Below are 21968 nucleotides of genomic sequence, written 5' to 3'. Positions count from 1 at the left end.
GATGCAAACCCTACTCAGTTCAGATGTTCTTCAATGCCCTTTTTATCTTTATACAGCACTTTTTAAAAAACCAACCAGGTATGGGCCCATTTTCAAAATCTCATCCAACTAGTCATATTTCTATACCAGATTCAAGAATGTACCAATCCAGGAATGAGTGGCGTGTGTGAATGACCCAACATGAAGCAACAGCCATAGACAGAACTTCCACATGGTCCAATGCCACAGCAAATGCCTACAGTTTTCAGTGAGGTGATTTCTGACATTCAGCTGAAAAGTCGTGGAACTGAAGTGTAACCAAGTGTTGAGGAACCAAGTGGTATGCATCCCATGAATCAAATCTCCTTGTAGGAAAGCCTTCTGAGGGCCACATGTCAGTGGTGGACATAGGCCAACAAAAAGTGGGTGGGGCCAGAAAGGAAAATGGGCAGAGCAATGGATGGGACTCTTGCTTTTGTAGAGGAGACTGCAGTCCAACTACACAAATACACACACACACACACACACACACACACAAAACACAACATATATACACACAACACAACACAACACAACACAACACACAACACATAATGCATATCCCCAGTGAGGCAGGGAAGCAAGAGACATTATCATGGGTCAAGGGCACATCTCAGTCAGGAAAAAAACATTTGAAGATGACATGGAGCAGAGCCAGCACAAGGTGTGGGGTGGGGTTAGGGCCTGAGGAGAATCCTGAGGGCCAATCTAAGAGGTCTGGCAGGCCACATTCATGACCAAAAAAAATAGAACATGGGGCTCAATTACAGATCATACACTGCAGGACAATTTCAATAATCTGGAACACAAAGGTGTTTACTTTCTTTTCAAAAGAGTGAATGAGTCTATGAGTAAATGAGTGTGTGTGTGTGTGTGTGTGTGTGTGTGTGTGTGTAGGAGGGGTTGGTGACTCGGTACAACCAAATCTTTCCTATCCAGGAGGTGGGTTTTTCCTCATAAACTTTGCCAACAGTCAGAGGGAAAAATCATAGTTTTTCCCTAAATCACTGCCTCAGGAAATCTGGCTACTGACTCTGCTATTTCACTGACTCACGACAAAGTGCTTTTTATAACCTAAAGGGACTAGCTCAGGATATGCTGGCTATCAAAAAAAATAATGGGGTGGATTTCTGAGCCAACACTGGTACTTCAATGCCCCTGTTGCTTAAGGGCCAAACTAGATGTAGGCAGATAGATAGAGAATATGTAACTGTGGAAAAAATAACAGAAAATGTCACCTCATGGTGGTATTCCTTCATCAAAATGGATTGTATAAACATCTCCATGTAACCAAAAATTGGTCTATTATGAGATTCTGCTATAATTTTGATTCCATTTGTAGGTCTAACCTGATTGTGGCCACCTTCAGTCTGGCAATATTTCGCAGAAGGGATTAAAACACATACTGGAAATTTAGGCTTGTACGATTAAAGCAACTTAAAGGGCTTTCTCACCCTAGCCCAATTAATCCACTTTTTAAAAGAAGCAGACTTTTTGCAGTTAGGAAAGCGACAGAGAAATACACTGGAATTAGTGAGATGAATGAATGATTGACACTGCACAAGTGAATCAGTATGAATGCTGAATAAACAGGTAGTCCAGAGAAATCCTATGATGTGGATCTCCTTTTAAGGCTCTTTTGATTTCACTGCCTGCAAAAGGAGAACAAATACCACACAGCAGGAGCTGGAAAATAACCAGTGAGCCTTCTTTTTAGAAGGCTGCTAGTATATCTGGAGGCTACCATTCTCTCTTGTTGAAAGATAACAAGGGCAGATAGCAGTCATTGGCATCCATCAGGTTTTAGCATCTACTCAAAGCCTTACTCCTAGAGCTAATGACATTTTTATTGATGTCTCAGCATCAAAACTCTTTGTACACACCTACTTCAAGAAGTGCTGGCTTCTTTTTCATACCTTATGAAAAGCACTGTTTACCTCTATCTAGAATATTTTCTCCACTGTGTTGGGGGAAAAAACCCTTCAAATTATCTAGCTAAAACATTACATTGTCACTAAAAACATTAAGGGCAGCCATTTAAAAAAAAATCGGAAACAGGAAACTTCTCTGACTTCTCTGGCAGTGTCTATTAAGACTGGTGCTTTTCAACTTGTTTCTAAGGTTAGGAGTGAACAGTGAAACAGCCACATTTGCAGATAATAGTTCTGTAAATAATTCAGGGTAGTAAAGACAAAAAGGAATGATGAAGAGCTACAAACGGTTCTTTCCAGGCTTGGTGAATTGAAAATAAATAAATAAATGGCATCAAGTTACATTGAACTGTATTTGCCATCAAAAATACATCTTCAGGATGTGGTAAAACATTATGTGTGCTGTGAGGAAAAAGTAAATTCTATGTTGGGAATCACTAGGATTGAAAATAAAACTACCACTGTTGAAATGCTGCTTTTTAAAAACTGGAGTAGTAAACCCCTGGTCAGCAAGCTGGATATAGCCCCATAAAGCCCCCACTCCCCACCCTCTCCAAACTCTCATCTCATTTGCCTGGTCTGTGGCAATGGTTTCTGTGGGAGTGAATATAAGGACCAAAACAGAGCTGCATGTATGTGAAAGTGCCACCAGGAAGCTTGGAGGGTGGCCAAAGAAGCATCTGATTTGGATAGGTTTAAAGCAGGGGGTGTCAGCAGCCTCTGGTGCCACCTCTGCAAATTTGCTTTTGCTGGACCACTTCTAGGGTCCTCTCAGATACAGTGGTACCTCGGGTTAAGTACTTAATTCGTTCCAGAGGTCCGTTCTTAACCTGAAACTGTTCTTAACCTGAAGCACCACTTTAGCTAAGGGGCCTCCTGCTGCTGCCGCGCCGCCGGAGCACGATTTCTGTTCTCATCCTGAAGCAAAGTTCTTAACCTGAGGTAATATTTCTGGGTTAGCTGAGTCTGTAACCTGAAGCGTATGTAACCCAGGGTACCACTGTAATGTCAGAAAAGCAGACCAGAGGGCTGAGGCCTCCCGTTTGATCCAATTCTACTTCGCTGATTCACAAGTGCTGGTAATGATCAGAAGGAAGGGGAGAGCCAAGGCAGAAAGAGGAAGGCCGGGTGGGAATGCTGTGTGTTTTGTTTGCCACAGATCAGAGAGGGAGTGTGCTTCTGAATACCAGTTGTGGAGGAACAATAGCAGAAGAGTGCAATTGCTCTCCTGCCCTGCTTACGAGGTTCAGAACATGGAACATAAGGAGAGCCCTTGTCAAGAGTGCATGCAGGAGCCGGGCCCTGTGACTGGTAGGGCCTCGCAGGACTGGGACCTTCCTGAGTTTGGCCTGGAAGGGCAAGGCGTGGCCGCACAGGTGAAGCTTAACAGAAGACTTGTAGCACCTGGTGGCAAGGGCCAGGAGGGGTATATAAGGCCAGCATTTCCCTCTGGCTCTTTGTCATGGCAACATGCTACCTGCCTAGCTGTGCCTCATCTTCCCGACTCCTGGTATCCTGACTCTTGGACCCTGGGCTTCCTGACTCCTGGTTTCCTGACCCTTGGACTCTTGGCCTCTGGACTCCTGGTTTCCTGATTTGTGGACTCTTGGCTTCCTGACCCCTGGACTGCTGACCCTGGACTGCTGATTCATGCTTCCCAGCCTCTACCCCGGTCCCGACATACCAATCCGGGACTCCGACTGCCCGTAACCCGGACCGTGACAGCCCTGCTGGTCCAGGCCAAAGGGCTATTATAGTCCAGCTATGTGGCCAACCCAATGCCCATGGGAAGCCCACAAACAGAACCTGAAGGCAACAAGCACTCTCCCTACTTGGGTGTTCATCTGGTACTGGTGGTAGACCACAGCCATTATGACTACTAGCAGTCACTGCTTTAACCGCCATTACTTCATATAATCTCATTTTGAAGCCATCCAGATTGGTGGCCAACACTGTACCTTGTGACAGCACATTCCACAGTTTAACAAGGCAGGTGGTTAGGCAGTGTGAGAGGCTGGAATAGGCAGGCCTATGGTCATGTTCTGATGTTTACCACAATGATGCCACCTGGCTTTTCTGGGCTGGCTTAGGTCTCCCAGGAGCAACTCCATCCCCGCTGCAGTCTCCCTAAAGTATGGCAACAGATGCTTCACGTTGTGGAACTGCTGTGTTGTCTAAGTATAAATGGATGCCAAAAAACGCTCCCTCTGCAATGAGGTCATTTTCCTTGCGCCAAAAAACAAGCCTTAAGAGATTATTATCAGAGATGAGAAGCAGAAGAAACAGACACGTTCTTTTCGCATGGGTTTGAGCCAGCTGTGTAATGTGCAAAAATAATTTTTAAAATGAGAGGTTATGCATTTATTTAAGCATCTCTCCTAATGTAATCAGGATCAGGGGTGAGAAACCTGTGCCCCACTCCAGATGTTGTTGGACTCCAGCTCCCATAGTCCCAGACCATTAGCCGTGCTGGCAAGACCTGATGACAGCTGGAGTTCAACAACATCTGGAAGGCCACAGATGCATCAGCCAGCCATGTTCTATGTAAACCCACACCAGATTAATTCAAGAATACCAGAGGTGTAAGATTCTGATCAAGACGCAGCAGGAAGGAGCCAAAGGTTTCCCACTTCTGGATTACAAGAAAAGATCAGCTCAAAAGTCCATCTAGGGAATGCTGTTTCCCACTGTGGCCAGGCAGGACATTGCCTCTGGGAAGTATGCATGCAGGACATGAAGGCAATAACTTTCTTCCACTGTTGTCCCACCAGCAACTAGCATTCAGTGATACACTTCCTCTGAAAAGGGAGACTCTATGTTGCCGTGATAGCTAAAAACCACTAATAGACATTATCTCCCCCAGATTTGTCTAATCCTCTTTCATAACCATCTAAGCTAGAGGCCACCACAGTGTCTTGTAAGTTAATTATGTATTGTATGAAAAAGTACAGCCTTTTATGTCTCCTGAATCTCCAGTCCAGCAATTTCATTGAGGATTAGAAGCCGCTTGCCATCTGGGAAAAGCTGTTCCCTGGTGTTTGCCGCTCTTCTCTCTCAGCTACCAGAATAACCCGGTACTATTGATGCCAGGGTGGAGGTTGGACAGGAGTCCTGCTGCAAGCAGTGACTCATTCCTCTGTTTTCCTCCCCTTTGAATTTCTTCCCAGCAGTGAAATGCTCCCCCTGCTAGCTCAAAAAGCAAAGTACACATATTGCAGAATCATAAAGTTCTGTTGCTCAGGTTGCCAGTGCCAGTTCATGTGGGCTTGGTGTTTTGGCTTGCCCAGCTGCTACAGTATTAAGTGAACTGGGGTTCGTGGAATCTGTCCAAGGTGGCATGCATGACTCTCGCTCTCCCATCTCATTCTCACAACAACTCTAAGAGGTTGGTTAGGCCGAGACACAAGGACTGGCCCAAGGTGACCCAGTAAGCTTTCATAGCTAAGTCAGGATTTGAACTCAGGTCTCCCAGATCCTAACCTGGCTCTCAAGGTGGCTGGCAGTAGTTCTCTGGGGTTTCATATTGGGGGTTTTCCTGGCCCTATCTATGGATTGCATTCTTTCGCATGCTAAGAATGTTGCTCTGCCATTAAGCTGCAGCTTTTCCAATGGCAATTTGGTAACCCTGATCATACACTAAGTACCATCTCCCCCCCCCCCCCAAAGCAGACCAGCAACCACTCAGTCTGAACAGCTATGGCCTGGCCAATTTTACAAACACACAAACACAGTGATAACTGCCTGACATTCCTGCAATGAGCAGTTTTGCCATAGCCCTTCCCCGTGTATGGCCTTTCATTGCACTTCAAAAGGTATATAAATCTGAAAACTTACTGGTTTGTTGACAGTATATGAACTCCATAGTGGCATCCAGATGTTTTGGCTGTATCCACTCACATATTTATTCTGGTGAAGGAGGCAATAGGTATTCTCTTTCTGTAAGACCTTGGGTCTACCATAAGGCAAATTAGAAGCTTCGGACGTCTTCTCTAGAATATAAACCATAATTACTGAGTTCCACGTTTATGTGATGACCTGGGGGGGTGGCTTTGGTGGGTGTGCAGCAACTGAATACAGTCTTTTTGAGAAGTTATGATGAAATACATGTGTTTATTCAGAGTCTTTGCTTTCCAGTAAATTTGAAAAGGGGAGCATGGGTATAAAGATTATTTGAAAATTTGGGCAAGATGCTGCCTGGTATATTCTCTCCCAAACTTAGCTTGCTTCTGGTTCTAATTTTTATTATTTTTTGCATTTATATCCCACCTTTTTTCTCTAATGAACTCAAGGTGGTGCATATGGTTTTCCCTGTCCTCATTTAACCAGAGACAGTGAGTGGCCCAAAGTCACCCAGCGAGCTTCATGGCCAAGTGTGAATTTGAACCCTGGCCTCCCAGGTTCTAGTCCAGCACTCTAACCACTGCATCACTGTATCGACCACTGCATCATTGTATTGACCACTTCATCTTACACATTCAGCTAAACAACTTGCCCTCTACTTCTGCCTTTTCCCTGTCTGCTGCTTTCCTTGCATACTCCCCTACCCTATAGCCCGGAGAGTGGTAAACCCGTGGCCCTCCAGATACTGTTGGGCCATCATCCCTGACCCATGGCCATGGTGGCTGGGGCTGATGGGAGTCCAACAACACCTTTGAGAAGGATTGGGCTCCACAAATATTTCCCTACCCACTGTCACTATTCAGCTGCTTGAGGGGAGTTTAGGATATCGTTAATTTGAGGCCCCAACACCTGCCCTCCACTGCCGCAACAGATGGATGGAAAAGGAGTAGCAGCAATACTCACTTGCTTCATCAGTGAGCCTCAATCTTTCATTTATCGCATTAACATCTGTTATCTAAAAACAAGCAGACAGACAAAAGTGCAAGGAACTGCTGCCATTGCTTGCTTCACTTGCCAACCCCACCAAGTACCCAGCCCATATCAAACCCACCACGCCCTTCAAAACCTCCTGCCTTTATACCTTGTGAACCTGCTTTCCCCCTTCCCTTGCAGGAGCTCCAAACACCCACTGCTGCAGAAGGAAGCCTGAGAGAGAGAGAGAGAAACCTGCATTTCCCCCCTTCCTGCCTTCCTTCCCAACATCAGCGACCGGAGGAGTTTTCACTCCTGTGTCGGCATCCTTAAATTCTTATTCTTTGTATAGAAACCCCATTGATGCACATGTAAAACATGATTCACAAATGAATAGTTCACATTTTAAAAGTTCAGTTTTAAAAAACAACCCCACAAGAATATGAAAAGAGCTTGCTGGATAAGGTCATTAACCCAGCATCCACAGTGGCCAACCAGATGTCAATGGGCAGCCCATATAAAGGGCCTGAGTGCAACAGCACTCGCCCCTGTTTTGAACAGCAGAGGTAACCCATAGACAATGTGGTTAGTAGCTTTATCCTACACGATTTTTTCCGATCCTCTTTTAAAGCCATCCAAGTTGGTGGCTATCACTACTTCTTGCTTTTGGGTGAGGGGTGGGAAATGAATGTCTAACTATTTTAGGAGTTAATGATCGTGTTCAGACTTACCAAGCTGCAGACACATCCAGAAACATCTGGTGATGCGGGGGAATTCATGGGGCATAAAGAAGGAGCTGACTCTTCTTTCACAGGTGATGGAGTGTAAAAAGGAACCTTCAGTAGGTGATTCAAGGTACCATGTGTACCATTGTTTGCTGCTGGCGTAATTTTAAGCAGATCTGTCACGGAAAGTGAAAATGATTTCTTTCGGGCGGGCTCTGTGCAAGGCTTAACTTGAACAAGAGCTAATTTCCGCTAGGTGATGTAAACTTGGCTGTTAATAAAAATGCATGAGGATTTCCTGCTAAAGAACCCAACATTGCCGTCTTTGCCAGCTGCTTTGATTCTTGAGAAGAATGCACCGGGTTATTGACTGGAATGTTTTAGGGTCAAATTGATACGGTGCTGTGTGGCATGGTAGCGTCTTCTCTGGTTAGACTCTATACCTTACCACTGTAAAATTCAATGAAAAATTGTCATGGTGCTTTTGGGAAAGGGATGGAACTGCATGTTAGAGCATCTGCTTTGCATAAAGAAGGTTCTAGGTTTAAAATCTGGTATACCCAGGTAGGGTTGCGAATGTCCCCAGCCTGAAACCCCGGAAAGCCACTGTTAATGTAAACAATACTTAGCGAGATGGACCAATGGTCTGGCTCCTTATGAGGTAGCTTTGTAGTGTTCCTATGAATCACTCATGAAGAAAGCTGTCATGCCAATACTACTTTTCCTTCTACTGGTGTGGTCATTTCCCACATGATCTTGCTGTCCCATGTTCGTTCCCTCAGCCAAACATGAGGGCCAGCCATGGTTACAGGGCAACTACATGCACTGTTAATGGGTTGATTGGGTCTGCATAAGTTAGGCTGCATAAGTAGTACACTCCAGCTTTGGCCATATCATTTCAGTACATTCCTTTGATTATGCCCTCACAGCTTCAGCTGTGGAAATGCTTGCCTCCCTACTGTTGACTTCCAAAACCTGTCCTCCCTATGAGTTAAGCAGAACTATTTTCTCTGTGCATAAAGCTGAAGAAGAAAAACATGGCTGCCATCACTGGCAGGAGGATGTCCTCTAAATACAGAGAGCCACACCATGTACGCATGGGATGAAGGGCCATGGAATCTACTGTGCAGTCGCGTTCTTTGTAGATGTCCCAATCTGGAAGTCAGAGCAGTGGATATGCCTGCTTTTCATAATACAAAATACAGAACAGCGATTCTGTTCCTCAGTACACCTACCACATAGGAAGAAGGATTATAACCTCAGGGTACCTGTCTGAACTCCACCATATATGTTTGCATTATGTCCTGAAGTAGTACAATATGTTTTGTGTAGCAATTAAATGTTCTCTGCATACTGAGTTCAGTTTACTTTGCTCCAGTCTTAAAACTATTGGTGGCAAAACAGACATAATCTAGTTAATACTCACCACACATTAAATTGTAAACCTCAATGTTTTCAAAAGGCTTCACCTCAGTTTTTTCTTTAAATCCTGGTCCATGTGCCACAAAGATGGCCTGGGTAGTCATAACAAAAATGGTGTTACTAAATAGCTTTCAGCAAATTTGTTTAAAACAATAAAATAAAGCTAGTTTAGCAAAAGTTTGACTCAAGCCATACATGGGAGAAATTACTGATTAGAGACATGTGGTTTATTCCAGAAGAAAAAAGCAATTTTTAACAGTCTAGCTTAGACAATTTTGGGTGCATAAGCAACCCAGGGTTTTATGATTTGACATAAGCCTTCAAGTAGTTCCTTTACCCTCAAAGAGGACTCACAACACACTTCACATTTTGGTGGTGCATCTACTCAACACACCCTCTGGCCCATGGATTGTAAGTCATGTATTAGTGTAAAACAACACCCATGCAGGACATGAGAAATGTTGGAGTTGATTCTGTGGCAAATGCTTACAGAAAATAACAGATAAATAGGTTTTTCTATTTATTTTTAAAAAATCCTTACCTGCATACTTTTGAACTCATTGTCAAAGCCATGGTTACCACCCCCACAACGTGTATAGCTTTTAGACCTGAAAAAAGACAGATATTGAACTAACATGTAAGCTTCAACAAGAAATATTATTTCAAATAAGAGCTGACTCTAGAGAGAGGCTATTTTTGCAATCAATGTCAAAAGGCACTCCCTTCAGCAATTTTTGTCAATAATTCTGCTTCGAAAGGGTGATTGTATGAAAATACTTTACCTATTCAGGAAGTTACTGTCCCCTGAATGGGATTAATTTGATCTCAATGATATATTCCCACAGCCAAATAGCACTGCGGCATCATCACATTCACTAACGGCATGGTTTCTGATTGGATGGTATTATTCTAGGAAGAAGAAAGACCTAACCAAGATAAAATGATACTAAAGCAGCAGCAAACATATGGAACTCTCACCAGAGATGCTCATCTGGTGCTATGTCCTCGTATTATTTTCCTGCTTTTTTCCTGTTTTTATTTGTGTTTTAAACTTGCCATCTGCCTTAGAAACTATCAACATTGAAATGTGGAGACAAATTCAAATAAAACAGTAGCACTCTTCACATCTTACGCCATTAGTAAGTGTGTCAGGGATGGGACGCGGGTGGTGCTGTGGGTAAAACCTCAGCGCCTAGGACTTGCCAATTGCATGGTCGGCGGTTCGAATCCCTGCAGCAGGGTGCGCTCCCGTCGTTCGGTCCCAGCGCCTGCCAACCTAGCAGTTCGAAAGCACCCCCGGGTGCAAGTAGATAAATAGGGACCGCTTACTAGCGGGAAGGTAAACGGCGTTCCGTGTGCTGCGCTGGCTCGCCAGATGCAGCTTGTCACGCTGGCCACATGACCCGGAAGTGTCTGCGGACAGCGCTGGCTCCCGGCCTATAGAGTGAGATGAGCGCACAACCCTAGAGTCTGGCAAGACTGGCCCGTACGGGCAGGGGTACCTTTACCTTTACCTTAAGTGTGTCAGGGAAGTGTTGTATTTTGGAGTGGCTCCACACTTGGTGCAGCTAAGATGTCTGCATACCAGAGTTGCAACTGGGTTCTGAGTAGCAAAGAGGAAGAGTGAGAACCAAAGATGCTCATCTTTATATCTCAAGGACACATGTCAGGGAGCCAAGGACCAACTCCAGCTCCCAAGCACATGTGGATGGGTGTGAAAGGGGATGTATGTGTTTGTGGCGGAAAACACTACGGCAACGAAGGGGTAACTACAGCAAAATGACAACAAGATCAAACACAGAGTTGCTCATAATCGTCTTGGAAATTGTTGTATAAAAATTATTTAGCTTTATAAATGTGTAGTTCATTTACATATTTCAGAACTATTTCTTTTATTTCCTTTTTTACACCTTTTCCTCCTTTCCTTTGAGCCATAAAAGAAATTTTACAATATTTTGACTAACAATGACTGCATTTGCCTGGAAATTTTTTGCTTACTCACTGCTGTGACTTTTGGAAGGCAAGACGGAATAAACAAGACTGCCAAACTACAGGAGTCATTTACTGGAAATATTTTATGTTGACTCAATTATCTTTTGTAACGATTTGGAGTAACTTCAGCACATAACTCCAACACACCCACACCCAATATTTGTAAGCACTTTTGATACTTTGGAAATTCTTCATATGCAAGGTTGAACAATGAACACATGCCAAAACAAATTATTCCCCGCTCCTAGAATTGTGTGGCTATTGTAAATTCAAACTGCATTAGATGTCAAGAGATCAGTACAATTGTGTAGAAAGCAGTGGTGGGGACGGACGTCTGCACCTGATTTTAAAATCTAAAAGGCCCGCAAGTGTTAGGATCTAATGCAGGAAGATGGAGGAATCACAGTGTTCCTCAAGGATTGTGAAATAAAGACATGGGTGTTGCCATGCAGAAGGAATGGGGAGCCTGTGCCCTTCCAGACCTGTGCCCTTCTAGACTACAGCAACTCTCATTCCTGAGCCATTGGCCATGTTGGCTGCTGCTAGGGCCACAAGTTCCCCTTCTCTGCCTTTCAGGATTATTCGTATTCCAAAGGTAGTAGCCAGCAGGATACTTCTGACTATGCACAAGCAGAGCAATGAACTCAATAGCCTTCTTCTGTTACTGATCCCCAGCAACTGGTATTGATGAGTCTGCTGTCTTTACACAGAAATGTCTGCATTCTGCCTTGATCAGAAGTTTCATCAGCAGTTTGACTAAAAACTTCCATTCACAAATATACAGTGGTACTGTACCTTGGTTCTCAAATTCCTTGGTACTCAAACAACTTGGAACCCAAACACTGCAAACCCGGAAGCAAGTGTTCTGGTTTGTGAACTTTTTTCGGAAGCTGAACCATTTTGAGTGTTACGCTGAGGTCTGTCCATTTTTGCTATTTATTTTGTGTTTTTGTTTTTGTGGCTCTTTTTGTTTGTTTTTGTGACTGTATGGAACCCAATTCAGCTACTGACTGACTGACTGACTGATTATGTGACTGCAGTACATTCTTTATTGCTTTCATTTTGTGGATTGATGGTCTCATCAGAGAGTAAAATTCATGTTAAATTGCTCTCTTAGGGATTGTTTTTGAAAGTGTGGAATGCATTAATCTGTTTTGCATTACTTTCTATGGGAAAGTGCACCTTGGTTTTGGAACGCTTTGGTTTTGAAATGGACTTCCGGAACAGATTAAGTTTGAGAACTAAGGTACCACTGTACTTGCAAAATCCAGATGGGACGGGCCCTCTGGGATTTGACATGGTTTGGCTTATCCTAACTGCATTCTGACAAAACTAAGCTGAAATGTCCAGATGTCAGGTCACATGGCCCTATGATTGCATTTATCATTTTATTTCTTTGGAAATATTAATGAAGGAAATCTACATTCTCAGGAGTTGCGAAACTTCAATGACATGATGAGACAACTACGTCAGTTCAGTGGAAGTCAGTGTAATTCTCAAGAGGTTCATTAATATGGAATTTTGTGAGTTTCTGTTTTGATTTGATTATGTAATTTTACATTTATTTAGAAAGTTAATATTCACAAGGTGACTTACAGAGATATTCCCAACAATCAAACTGAAAAAAATAAACTAAAAGAATAGAATTGCAGAGCAGAAAAAACAGCCAAACTAGAAGCAGTTCACACTGGCTGGCTGAATGAAATGGTATTCACCTGGCAGCGGAACAAAGCCTGGCTGAATGAAAAGGAAAAGATCTCAGTACCTGAGCTCACTTTTGCAGGAAGGGAGCCTGAGGAACTGAGGCACACTGGGGTGACAAGATATGAAGTTCTAGGCCTAAGAGACAAAAAATGAACTGGTCTCTGTCACAGTGAGAAGAAGGGCTGCTGGGAAACTTGCACACTCTCCCTGCAAGTAGGTGCCAGGAAGAAACTCTTTTTTCTTTGGTGTGTTTCTACCCTTTTAAAATATTTTTTTATAAACCGCTCAGAACATTTTATATAAAAAAAGGGTATAATCTGAATGAATAGATAAAGCACCTGCCCTGGCGCAGAGTCCACCTGCCTAGGGGGTGGGGCCCAGACTCACCCAGCCCTACCAAAGAGACTCCTAGTGAGACTGGAGGGACATCGCTATGCCTGACAACAAACCTTAATTATTAGATGCTTTTGGCCCATCTTTTTGTGCCTGCCAAACAGCTGTGTCATGCTTATGGTAATATTTTATTCTCTTGTTAATTATGCTGTTTTAAATGTGCATTTTATATTTGACTTCACTTAGCAATGTGTAGTTTTTTTAAATGTTTTAATGTTAACTTTGTTAGTGTTAAATATGTATTCTGTAGTTGACCTCCTTTGTAATGTTTTATTTTGAAATCTTTAAGATAACATTTTAGTTTTCTGTTAATTATGTTGCTTTGACTGTATACTTTATATTTGACTTTCTTCAGAAATGTTTGATTCTGGATGTATTAATATGCTGTAAACCGCTTTGAGATTTTTCTTAAAAATATAAAATGGTATAGAAATGATGATGATGATGATGATGATGATGATGATAAGGTCACCATCAGTACCATACCTCACACCCAACCACTGCCGCTGCATCATAAGGTGAACTTTGTCAATACGGATATTGTTAACGTAGTGCAATCGCTTTGGCAAATTTGGAGTCAAGTAGGCTTTGAGGTGCTGTGTGGGCTTTCGGCACTAAAATTGGAAAAGTGAACTTGTGAGATCTTCACATTGTAGAACACAAAGACACAAATAGATACTTCTAACCACAGAGAAGAAAGGGTATGCTGTAATTCCTTCATGAAAACACCAGACAGGAGTCACAAAAGTTCTTACCGATGGCAGTGTGCTGATTTTCCTAACAGAAATTCATGGCTGTGTTCCACAGAACAAAGTTAGGATGCTACCTTAATTGATATATACCAGTATTTGCACATTTAAAATTATTTATCCTAACCCCTATAAAAAACTGTGATCTATATATTGATATAGGTTACATGTAGCACATCTGCCAAAGAAAACAACATGAGTCTACTGCAGAAATTACACTTTGGGAAAAAAATGCTTCAACTACACTGTGAACTGCCCTGAAATCTATGGATGAAGCCCCCTTCATCCATAGATCTCAGGGCAGTTGACAATGTACAATATACAAATGTACTGTTAATAATAATAATAATAATAATAATATACTTGCTGTTTTCTTACTAAAGCTACAAGGAAAATGAGAGATTAAATGCTTACTCACCGTAAGATTTTTAACAATGCCTGCTGAATCAACTGTTTGGGGAAAAATCAAAACATTAGACTCTGGATTCAAAATTACATATAATTATCCAACCCCTTTAATCCGTTTTGACATTTTGTAAGAATTTAAGAACCCAATCTGGGTTCAAGCTCGGCTGTGGGACTGGGTCATGCTTTTTTGCCCTGATGGGTGACTTTTACAAGGAGTGGGGTGAGCAAGCGTGACTTTGCTTCTGCTCCTTGATTTCTCTGCAGCTTCTGGTACCATTGACCATGGTATCCTCCTGGACTGATGCCATGAAATGGGAGCTGGGGGAACTGTGCTACAGTTGGTTCCAGTCCTATCTGTTGGGCTGCATCCAGAAAGCAGCATTGGCAGAGTGGATTTCAGCTAACTGGCAGTTACGCTACAGGGCTGATGGGAATTGTAGCACATAACATCTGAAGGGTACTGGGTTGTCAAAGGATGACCCAGAGGGATGTTGAGTTCTCCCTCACTCCTTTTGGTCTTTTCAGCAATGGATGGACAGCCATCTGCTGAGGATGCTCTAGATTTCCTGTTCTGAGCAGGGGTTTGTGCTAGATGGTCTGCAAGCCCAAGATCCCTCCCAGCTCTCTAATTCTATGGATCTATCATCCTATGTCCAACGCTTACATGAAAAGAAGTCTTTTGGAATATTCCTTGATCGAATACGAGGTGCCGGTCCTTCGTACATATAAAAATTAACGTCCTCAAAATAATCTGTCATGAATTCCATCTTCTCACATAATGTCTGATCCATGCCTAAGGAAAGAAAAGAGATGGTTAAACTATTCAACAAATATTGGGAGTGGCCGCCAAGACCATACAACTATCAGGGGTACGTGCAGGAGCCAGGCCCTGTGACCAGTAGGGCTTCGCAGGACTGGGGCCTTCCTAAGTTTGTTCTGGAGAGGCAAGGTGCAGGTGAGGCCACTTGGTAACTCACTGCACCTGGTGGCAAGAGCCGGGAAGGGATGTAAGGTCAGCATTTCCCTTTGGCTCTTTGCCACAGCAACACGTTTCCTGCCTTGCTGCGTTTGGCTTCTTGATCCTCAGACCTTGGCTTCCTGACTCCCTGCTTCTTGACCCTTGGACCCTTGACTTCATGACTCCTTGCTTCTCGACCCTCTGGACTCTCGTTCCTGCTCCCACCACACCATCTTGCCCCCGGTCCCGAAGTCCTCAGCTGGGAATTTGATCGCCCGTAGACCGGACCGTGACAACAACACCAGTCCTGAAAGACCTACATTGGCTTCCAGTACGTTTCCGAGCACAATTCAAAGTGTTGGTGCTGACCTTTAAAGCCCTAAACATCCTTGGTCCAGTATTCCTGAATGAGCATTTCCACCCCCATCATTCAGCCCGGACACTGAGATCCAGTGCCGAGGGCCTTCTGGCGGTTCCCTCACAGTGAGAAGTGAGGTTACAGGGAACCAGGCAGAGGGCCTTCTCAGTGGTGGTGCCTGTCCCGTGGCACGCCTTCCCATCTGATGTCAAGGAAATAAACAACTATCTGACTTTTACAAGACATCGGAAGGGAGCCCTGTTAGAGAAGATTTTAAACTTTGATGTTTTATTCTGTTTTAATATTCTGTTGGGAGCAGCTCAAAGTGGCTGGGAAAACCACTTTTATTATTAGTTTGCAAGATCAATAAAGCTCTATACTGAGACACAAAAGGGGCTGGCCCAAGATATTTTGTTGACTGAGGCAAAGGGCAGGATAACGTCCTGCTCACCCCGCCCATTCCCTGAGCAGCCAACCAGATGAGAATCTTACTTCAACACTAGTGATGGGACAGCATCCCCCAGCACCCCTGTGAGCTGTAGACTAAGGTTAGGGGGTTCAGGCAGACCACAAGGCACATACAGCTCTGTCCTCTGAACACATCTTGCCATCCTTCCCTCCTCAGGCATCTGTTGCCTGAGGTGGTTGCCTCACCCTGCCTAATGATAGCACCTAATGATGGAAGAACAAAACAGTCATACCATGATCAGCCACAAGTATGATATTGACACAATTGTCCAATTTTCTTTGTCTTAGACCTTCCATTAACATTCCCAGGGTCTCATCTGCCTTTTGTAAGGCTTTACCCGTCTAAAACAAAAGGAGAAAAGATTTCAATAGTGTTTCCCCTTCAAAGTGTGTTCAAGATCAAGTATACCATAACAGAATATGGGACAAAACAGAACAAGCATACTTTTGAATTTTTTTTCTCTATTGCCTCCTGGTGTTTTTAAAGGTATTTTTGAACTGGAGTCCCATTTAGTACATCAATTCATTCATATTCAGAGATTCTTGTGTATTGGGTTAATCAGAACAAGATGTATATTATCATCAATATTACACAATCCTTTTAGGATGCACAGTGGACTATAATATACTGTAACAATCTCCAGGTTCTGCTCTCCGGGTACAGTCACGTAGAGCCCCAATCCTGATTAGGACAATGGAGTAGAGGGAGAGTAGCCTATTTTTTTCATCCCCATACTTGTTTTCTGTTGGAAAACCCCAACCCACTCCAGTATAACTAGATTATGATGCTTACATCCACTTTGTCTGCTTACACCCTTACTGCCTGGTCCTCTGGTGTGTTAGGAGGTTGGATGATGGGCTGTGTAAAATATGTTAGTTCACAGAATCATAGAAGGGACCCGGAGGGTCATCTAGTCCAACCCTCTGTGATGCAGGAATCTCATCAGTTCCTAGCTGATGCTCAACTTAACCACATTGCAAGCTGTGTCACATGACTGTGGTTTGTGTATCCTACATGTTTATTTATGGCTTATAGGATTGGAAAAAGAAAAACTTACTTCACTATGATCTGGTCCATATGCATGTCCTGCTGAGTCGGGTTCCTCAATGTACAATGTATAGAAATCAGGCCTAGAGTTCAAAAGAAAAGTGCATTGTGACCGCATGGAAAGGAATCTTGGCCAGCCTTCACTCAAAGGAAGGTGCAGAAATGTCCACGAGGTTAAACTTTTTTTTAGAACAGAAAGCACCAGCTGGATGTGTGCCTTACAAAAGTAGTACAGAACATTAAAATGAAGTATATTAACCAAAACAGAATAAGAACCAAAAAAATACATCGAGACAGATCTAACAAATCCCACCCTGCCCAAAAAGAGACGACATATATTGAAAACCCTCCAGATAAAACCTAGGTAAAAAGAAAGGTTGCAGAAAACACACACACCCTGGCAAAAGATCCTTAGTATATAGTAAATAGGCTTGATAAACATTTCAAACATTTCACAAGAACAAAAGCACTGCCAAAAGCTTCCTAAACCGTTACCTTTCAGATTTTGGGAGTTCAAACCACTTCAGCAGCTCTGTAACTCTTTGTTCAAATGTAACTGACCTGCAAAGAATAATAATAATAATTGTTATTATTTAGCCATCAGGGAAATTTATTCTGCAACAGAACAATGATGCATACCAGGAACAGGGAACTTGTGGTGTCTAGATTTCATGCCCCCCTAACGTTTCTCACATGAAAATAGGGACATTCTATTCTACATGAGGAAGTTCCCCCTGTATGTGTATACGGCATATACAAATACACCTGTCACCTTGAGCCAATTACAGCCTCTCAGCCTCCTTACCTCAAAGGAATGTTGTAACGAAAAAATATGTGAGAGAAAGAATAGAAATAGAAAGAAATAGAATGAAATGAAATTTTAGCTGTAAGATGTCTTGAGTCCCTGTCAGGGGAAAAGGTAGGATATAACAACAATAATTTCTTTATCTTTTTTAAAAACTCCAACTTACTTGTTGTACACCTTAAAGATATTAGGGTATGTTCCATTGATTTTTGCCTCGGATCCAGGCCAATAGTAGGTGCCAGCTTTCAACCCTTGAAACATTGCTGTATGCCAAATCTGCAAGAAGATACACAGATTCAGTATCTGAAACATAGACAGATCTTCATTTTAATAGCACAAACTCATTTAAAACTCTCCATGCCCCAAGGTCTTGAGGGAACCCCAATCAACATGCTAAAATCATGCTAATAACTGTGAGATACAAGGTCTTTTTTGAAGAAGCACCTTTGCTAGGGAACTGCTTGTCATTAAGGGGTTGCAATGTTGGTTCAATCTCAATCATTTCAACAAAACTATTTTATCCTATGTGGACCTTGAGTGAGTGAGCTACTAGGTCTACACATTCCCCTCCAATGGCAGATGAATCAAAGGCAAACATTCCCTTGAGCTACCTCAGAGCCTGAGGCAATCCAGGACCTGAATGGTCTGAGGTGAAGCAAGCTGGTTGAAAGGCTTCAGAAGCACCATAGAGCCATGCCACCATAGAGCCTTGGAATAGCATTTTATTTTTCTTGCCCAATTTGATACATTTTTGTATCTCCCGCAAATGTCCCCAAAGGTAACTATCAGGCGGTGAAGAGGAGGAGGAGACGGTGGCAGAGAAGGCACATTTAGTGATTTATCTCAAAGCCTGGGCAAGCTCATATATGGAGATACAGTTCTTCAGATAGCCTGGACCCAAGCCAAATATAACCAGCACTTGGAATTGTGCCAGAAAATGGATAAGTAGTCACAGGAAGTGTCTGTTCTGCCTGTAACCAGCTCCAGTCAGAAATCTCATCTCAGGCTTTTGGACTGAAGCTTCCAAACACTTTCCAAAGGCATCCCCATACACAGCATGTTACTGTAATCTAAATGGGATGTAACTAAGACATGTAGCCAGATCAGACATCTTTAGGAACGGGTGCAGATGGCACACTAGTTTTAAAATGTGCTAATGTAATGCTGGCCACTACTAAAACCTGAGCATCTAGGCTCATGCTTGAATCCAGGAGTGCACCTAAGTTGTGAACTTGAGTGTAATGCAATCCAGCACAAATTGGATCCCTAATCCTTGGTCAGCCTTTGACTGATCAGGATAACCTGTATCTTGCATAGATACATCCTCATCCAGTCGATTACTGACACCACACACTGGTTTAGCACTGAAACAGCTTCCTCAGATTGAGATAGAGTTGGGTGTCATCTGCATATTGGTGGCACTGAACCCCCAATCCCTGGGCAGCTTCCTGTCAATGTTAAATAGCATGGGGACAGGATAGGACCCGGAGGGATACCGGAGGCCAATGACCAGGGCAGAGGCAGATTTAGGAGAGTGTGACTGGTTACAGAGCTTCTGGGGTACCACAGTGGGCACCACAACTATGTTGTAGAATGGAAGACGAGAGGAGGGGGTGCCGAATTATGGCATCACACTGGCCAGGGCATTGAACAGGAGTTCCCCAGTATCCCCTGCTGGGCTTGTCCCTCCAAGAACGACTTGGAGTCACTGTATGAGAGAAAGCAATTTTATCTGTCTATCCACCTGTCCACTTCATTCACATGTAAAGTGGGGAGCAAATCGAGAAACAGCAAATGGCACTTACAGGTTGACCACCCCACCATGCAGGATTATTCTTGGTATCTGAAGAAAGCGAAAAGTTCTGGTTTAATTTTACATCGTACATGTTGTTATCAATGATGCCATGGGATTCTGGGTACAAACCCTGGGGAAAGAAAACACAAACTGAGTGTACTCTGTGTTTTGCTATGTACATTGGGTCGCATCACTAGAAGCTAATGCTGCTAATGTCAACCCCGATGTCTGATTTCTTTTTAACATTTATTGTCCACTAACAATGAATTTAGCAGTCCAACTGCCCATCTCTGTGTAGCCAAAACTGCACTCTTGAAACACCAGAAGGACCTGTCAGCAGGCTTGCAGAAGGTTTTTAGAACTAAAGCAAAAACAGCAAACCAAGGTGAGAGAAAGCCACGAAAACAGCCTAGCATGACAGAATAAGTGGGGCAACAGGACTGGGGAACTGGGTGAGACAGGAGGTGGAATGGTACATCACAGAAAAGGGCATGGCTGGCTGGCTGGCTGAACTGAAATACTCTACCTAGCAGCAACTTTTGGTTTCAACCTTCTGGTTTCAACAAACAGAAGTAAGATTGTTACCTGATACATGCATGGATTAATCACCCCTTATTTGCTCCTAACTATCAATTTGCAAAAGAGAGCTTTAACTGTGAAGTCCTATGAATGTTTCCTTAGAAGTCTGTACTACAGATTTCTAAATGACTAGTAAGCCACCTCATGAGAATAGAAGACTCCCTTGAAAAGACCCCGATGTTGGGAAAGATCGAGGGCACAAGAAGGGGATGACAGAGGACAAGATGGTTCGACAGTGTTCTTGAACATGAGTTTAACCAAACTGCAGGAGGCAGTAGAAGACAGGAGTGCCTGGCATGCTCTGGTCCATGGGGTCACAAAGAGTCGGAAATGACTAAACAACTCAACAACAAAAAGTAAGCCTGCTTAGAATTAAAGCCCTAGACTGTATATGCACCTGCATTTAAAGGACATCCCCCCCCCACAAAAATCCTAGGAAGCTCACGTAGCTACAATTCCCAGCACCCTTAAGAAACTATAATTCCCAGGAATCCTGGTGTGTGTGCTTTAAATGTATGCTGTGCATGCAGTCTAAGGCTCTAGAGACACAGCAGTGAAATTTCCATAAGGAGGGACGTCAATCGCCTGTGCCAAACACATATTCCTATGTCCTGCTTCCACCTCTCATCAAATGGGCTATCATTGTAGTACCAAAACAAATCTGTTTTCTTTAGGTGGACCTTTTGGGAATGAAGAAGCTGGTGTTTACTTTCTTCTGCTTTGCTGTTGTTTTAGATTCTTGTTAGATCATTATTACAGTTTGGTGGGAATCTAATGTTGTTCACTGTGTGTTTGTTAAGAGCAGAAAGGTGGGATAGAAACATTTTTAGAAATGAAATAAAGCACCTAGCTTTTAAAACAATAGCGACACAGCAGAAGTAATGGCGACCAAAAAAGGTACACACAAAAAGTACTTACAGTGACAATAGTATAGTGGTTTACAAAGGTTTTCGTTGGATAAACAGCTCTCATGTACTTTGAATGGGTCCCACATGTTTCTGCAACAAATGGTGCTTTGTAAATATAGTAAATCATAACCATGACATAATATGACATATATGCAAAACACAGAGCAGGCACACCTCTTTTAAAACTTATTAGGAACATAGGAAGCTGCCTTACACTGAGTTAGATCATTGGTCCATCTAGCTCAGTATTGCCTACGGTATTTGGAGCTCTCCAGAGTCTTTCTCACTCCTTCCTGGAGATGGTAGGGATTAAACCTTGGACCTTCTGTGCGCAAAGGTGATGTTCTACCACAGAGCTACAGCCCTTCCCCAAGGCCCCTGCTTGTAAAAAATGCTTTTCATAGAACATTTCCCGTTAGCCAGAATGTGGGCGTTTTTCTCTGGGTCTAATCCCCCCCCCCTTTTCGACTGCAAGATGCATCTTGCAATGACTGACACTGCATAGCTTTTGCAGGTCAGTCACACCTGTTTGCTCAGGCTTGTGAAGGGTGGAGGTGAGAAGATGCTTCTCCCACTCCCTGTGTTGTGTCACACTGATTTGCCTCTGCTTTTATTATTATGTTCCATTGTTGTTTTTCTTGCGGTTTTCCTTATGCTGTCATATTATGCAACCAGCCCTGGGTCTTCAGACGGAAGGATGGATAATAAATCTCAATAATAAATAAAGTAGCAGGGAGAGGCTGGGGTTAGAAAATGACATAGAACATCCCCTCTCTTTGAGGGACTGTCTGGTCCAGCCTGGTTTCATGATAGGGAACAAGGAAGGACAGCAGGGGCCTTGAAGCTGCAAGAGTTGCATCTGGGCAACAGACAGGCAGAGCAGGCACGCAGGCTC

At 43.2% G+C, this 21968-nt stretch overlaps 1 protein-coding gene across 1 annotated transcript in view; it reads right to left on the bottom strand.

Moving 5' to 3' along the window:
• The window catches only part of ENPP3 (ectonucleotide pyrophosphatase/phosphodiesterase 3), a 54941-nt gene that overhangs the window by 12832 nt on the left and 20141 nt on the right, over positions 1 to 21968 (bottom strand). The window contains exons 5-18 of the mRNA XM_080999603.1: positions 21084 to 21163; positions 19597 to 19716; positions 17958 to 18067; positions 17482 to 17547; positions 16997 to 17069; positions 16172 to 16280; positions 14819 to 14947; positions 14165 to 14196; positions 13484 to 13611; positions 9450 to 9516; positions 8913 to 9000; positions 7493 to 7662; positions 6753 to 6804; positions 5784 to 5938 (exon numbers count right to left, since the gene is read on the bottom strand). Of these exons, the coding sequence (XP_080855729.1) occupies positions 5784 to 5938; positions 6753 to 6804; positions 7493 to 7662; positions 8913 to 9000; positions 9450 to 9516; positions 13484 to 13611; positions 14165 to 14196; positions 14819 to 14947; positions 16172 to 16280; positions 16997 to 17069; positions 17482 to 17547; positions 17958 to 18067; positions 19597 to 19716; positions 21084 to 21163 (1379 nt within the window). The remainder of the gene's footprint in view (positions 1 to 5783; positions 5939 to 6752; positions 6805 to 7492; positions 7663 to 8912; positions 9001 to 9449; positions 9517 to 13483; positions 13612 to 14164; positions 14197 to 14818; positions 14948 to 16171; positions 16281 to 16996; positions 17070 to 17481; positions 17548 to 17957; positions 18068 to 19596; positions 19717 to 21083; positions 21164 to 21968) is intronic.

This window comes from Podarcis pityusensis, assembly GCF_964106645.2.
Source record: "Podarcis pityusensis genome assembly, chromosome: 3".
In the NCBI taxonomy this organism is placed as follows: domain Eukaryota; kingdom Metazoa; phylum Chordata; class Lepidosauria; order Squamata; family Lacertidae; genus Podarcis; species Podarcis pityusensis.
This window is presented reverse-complemented; position numbering and strand designations above follow the sequence as displayed.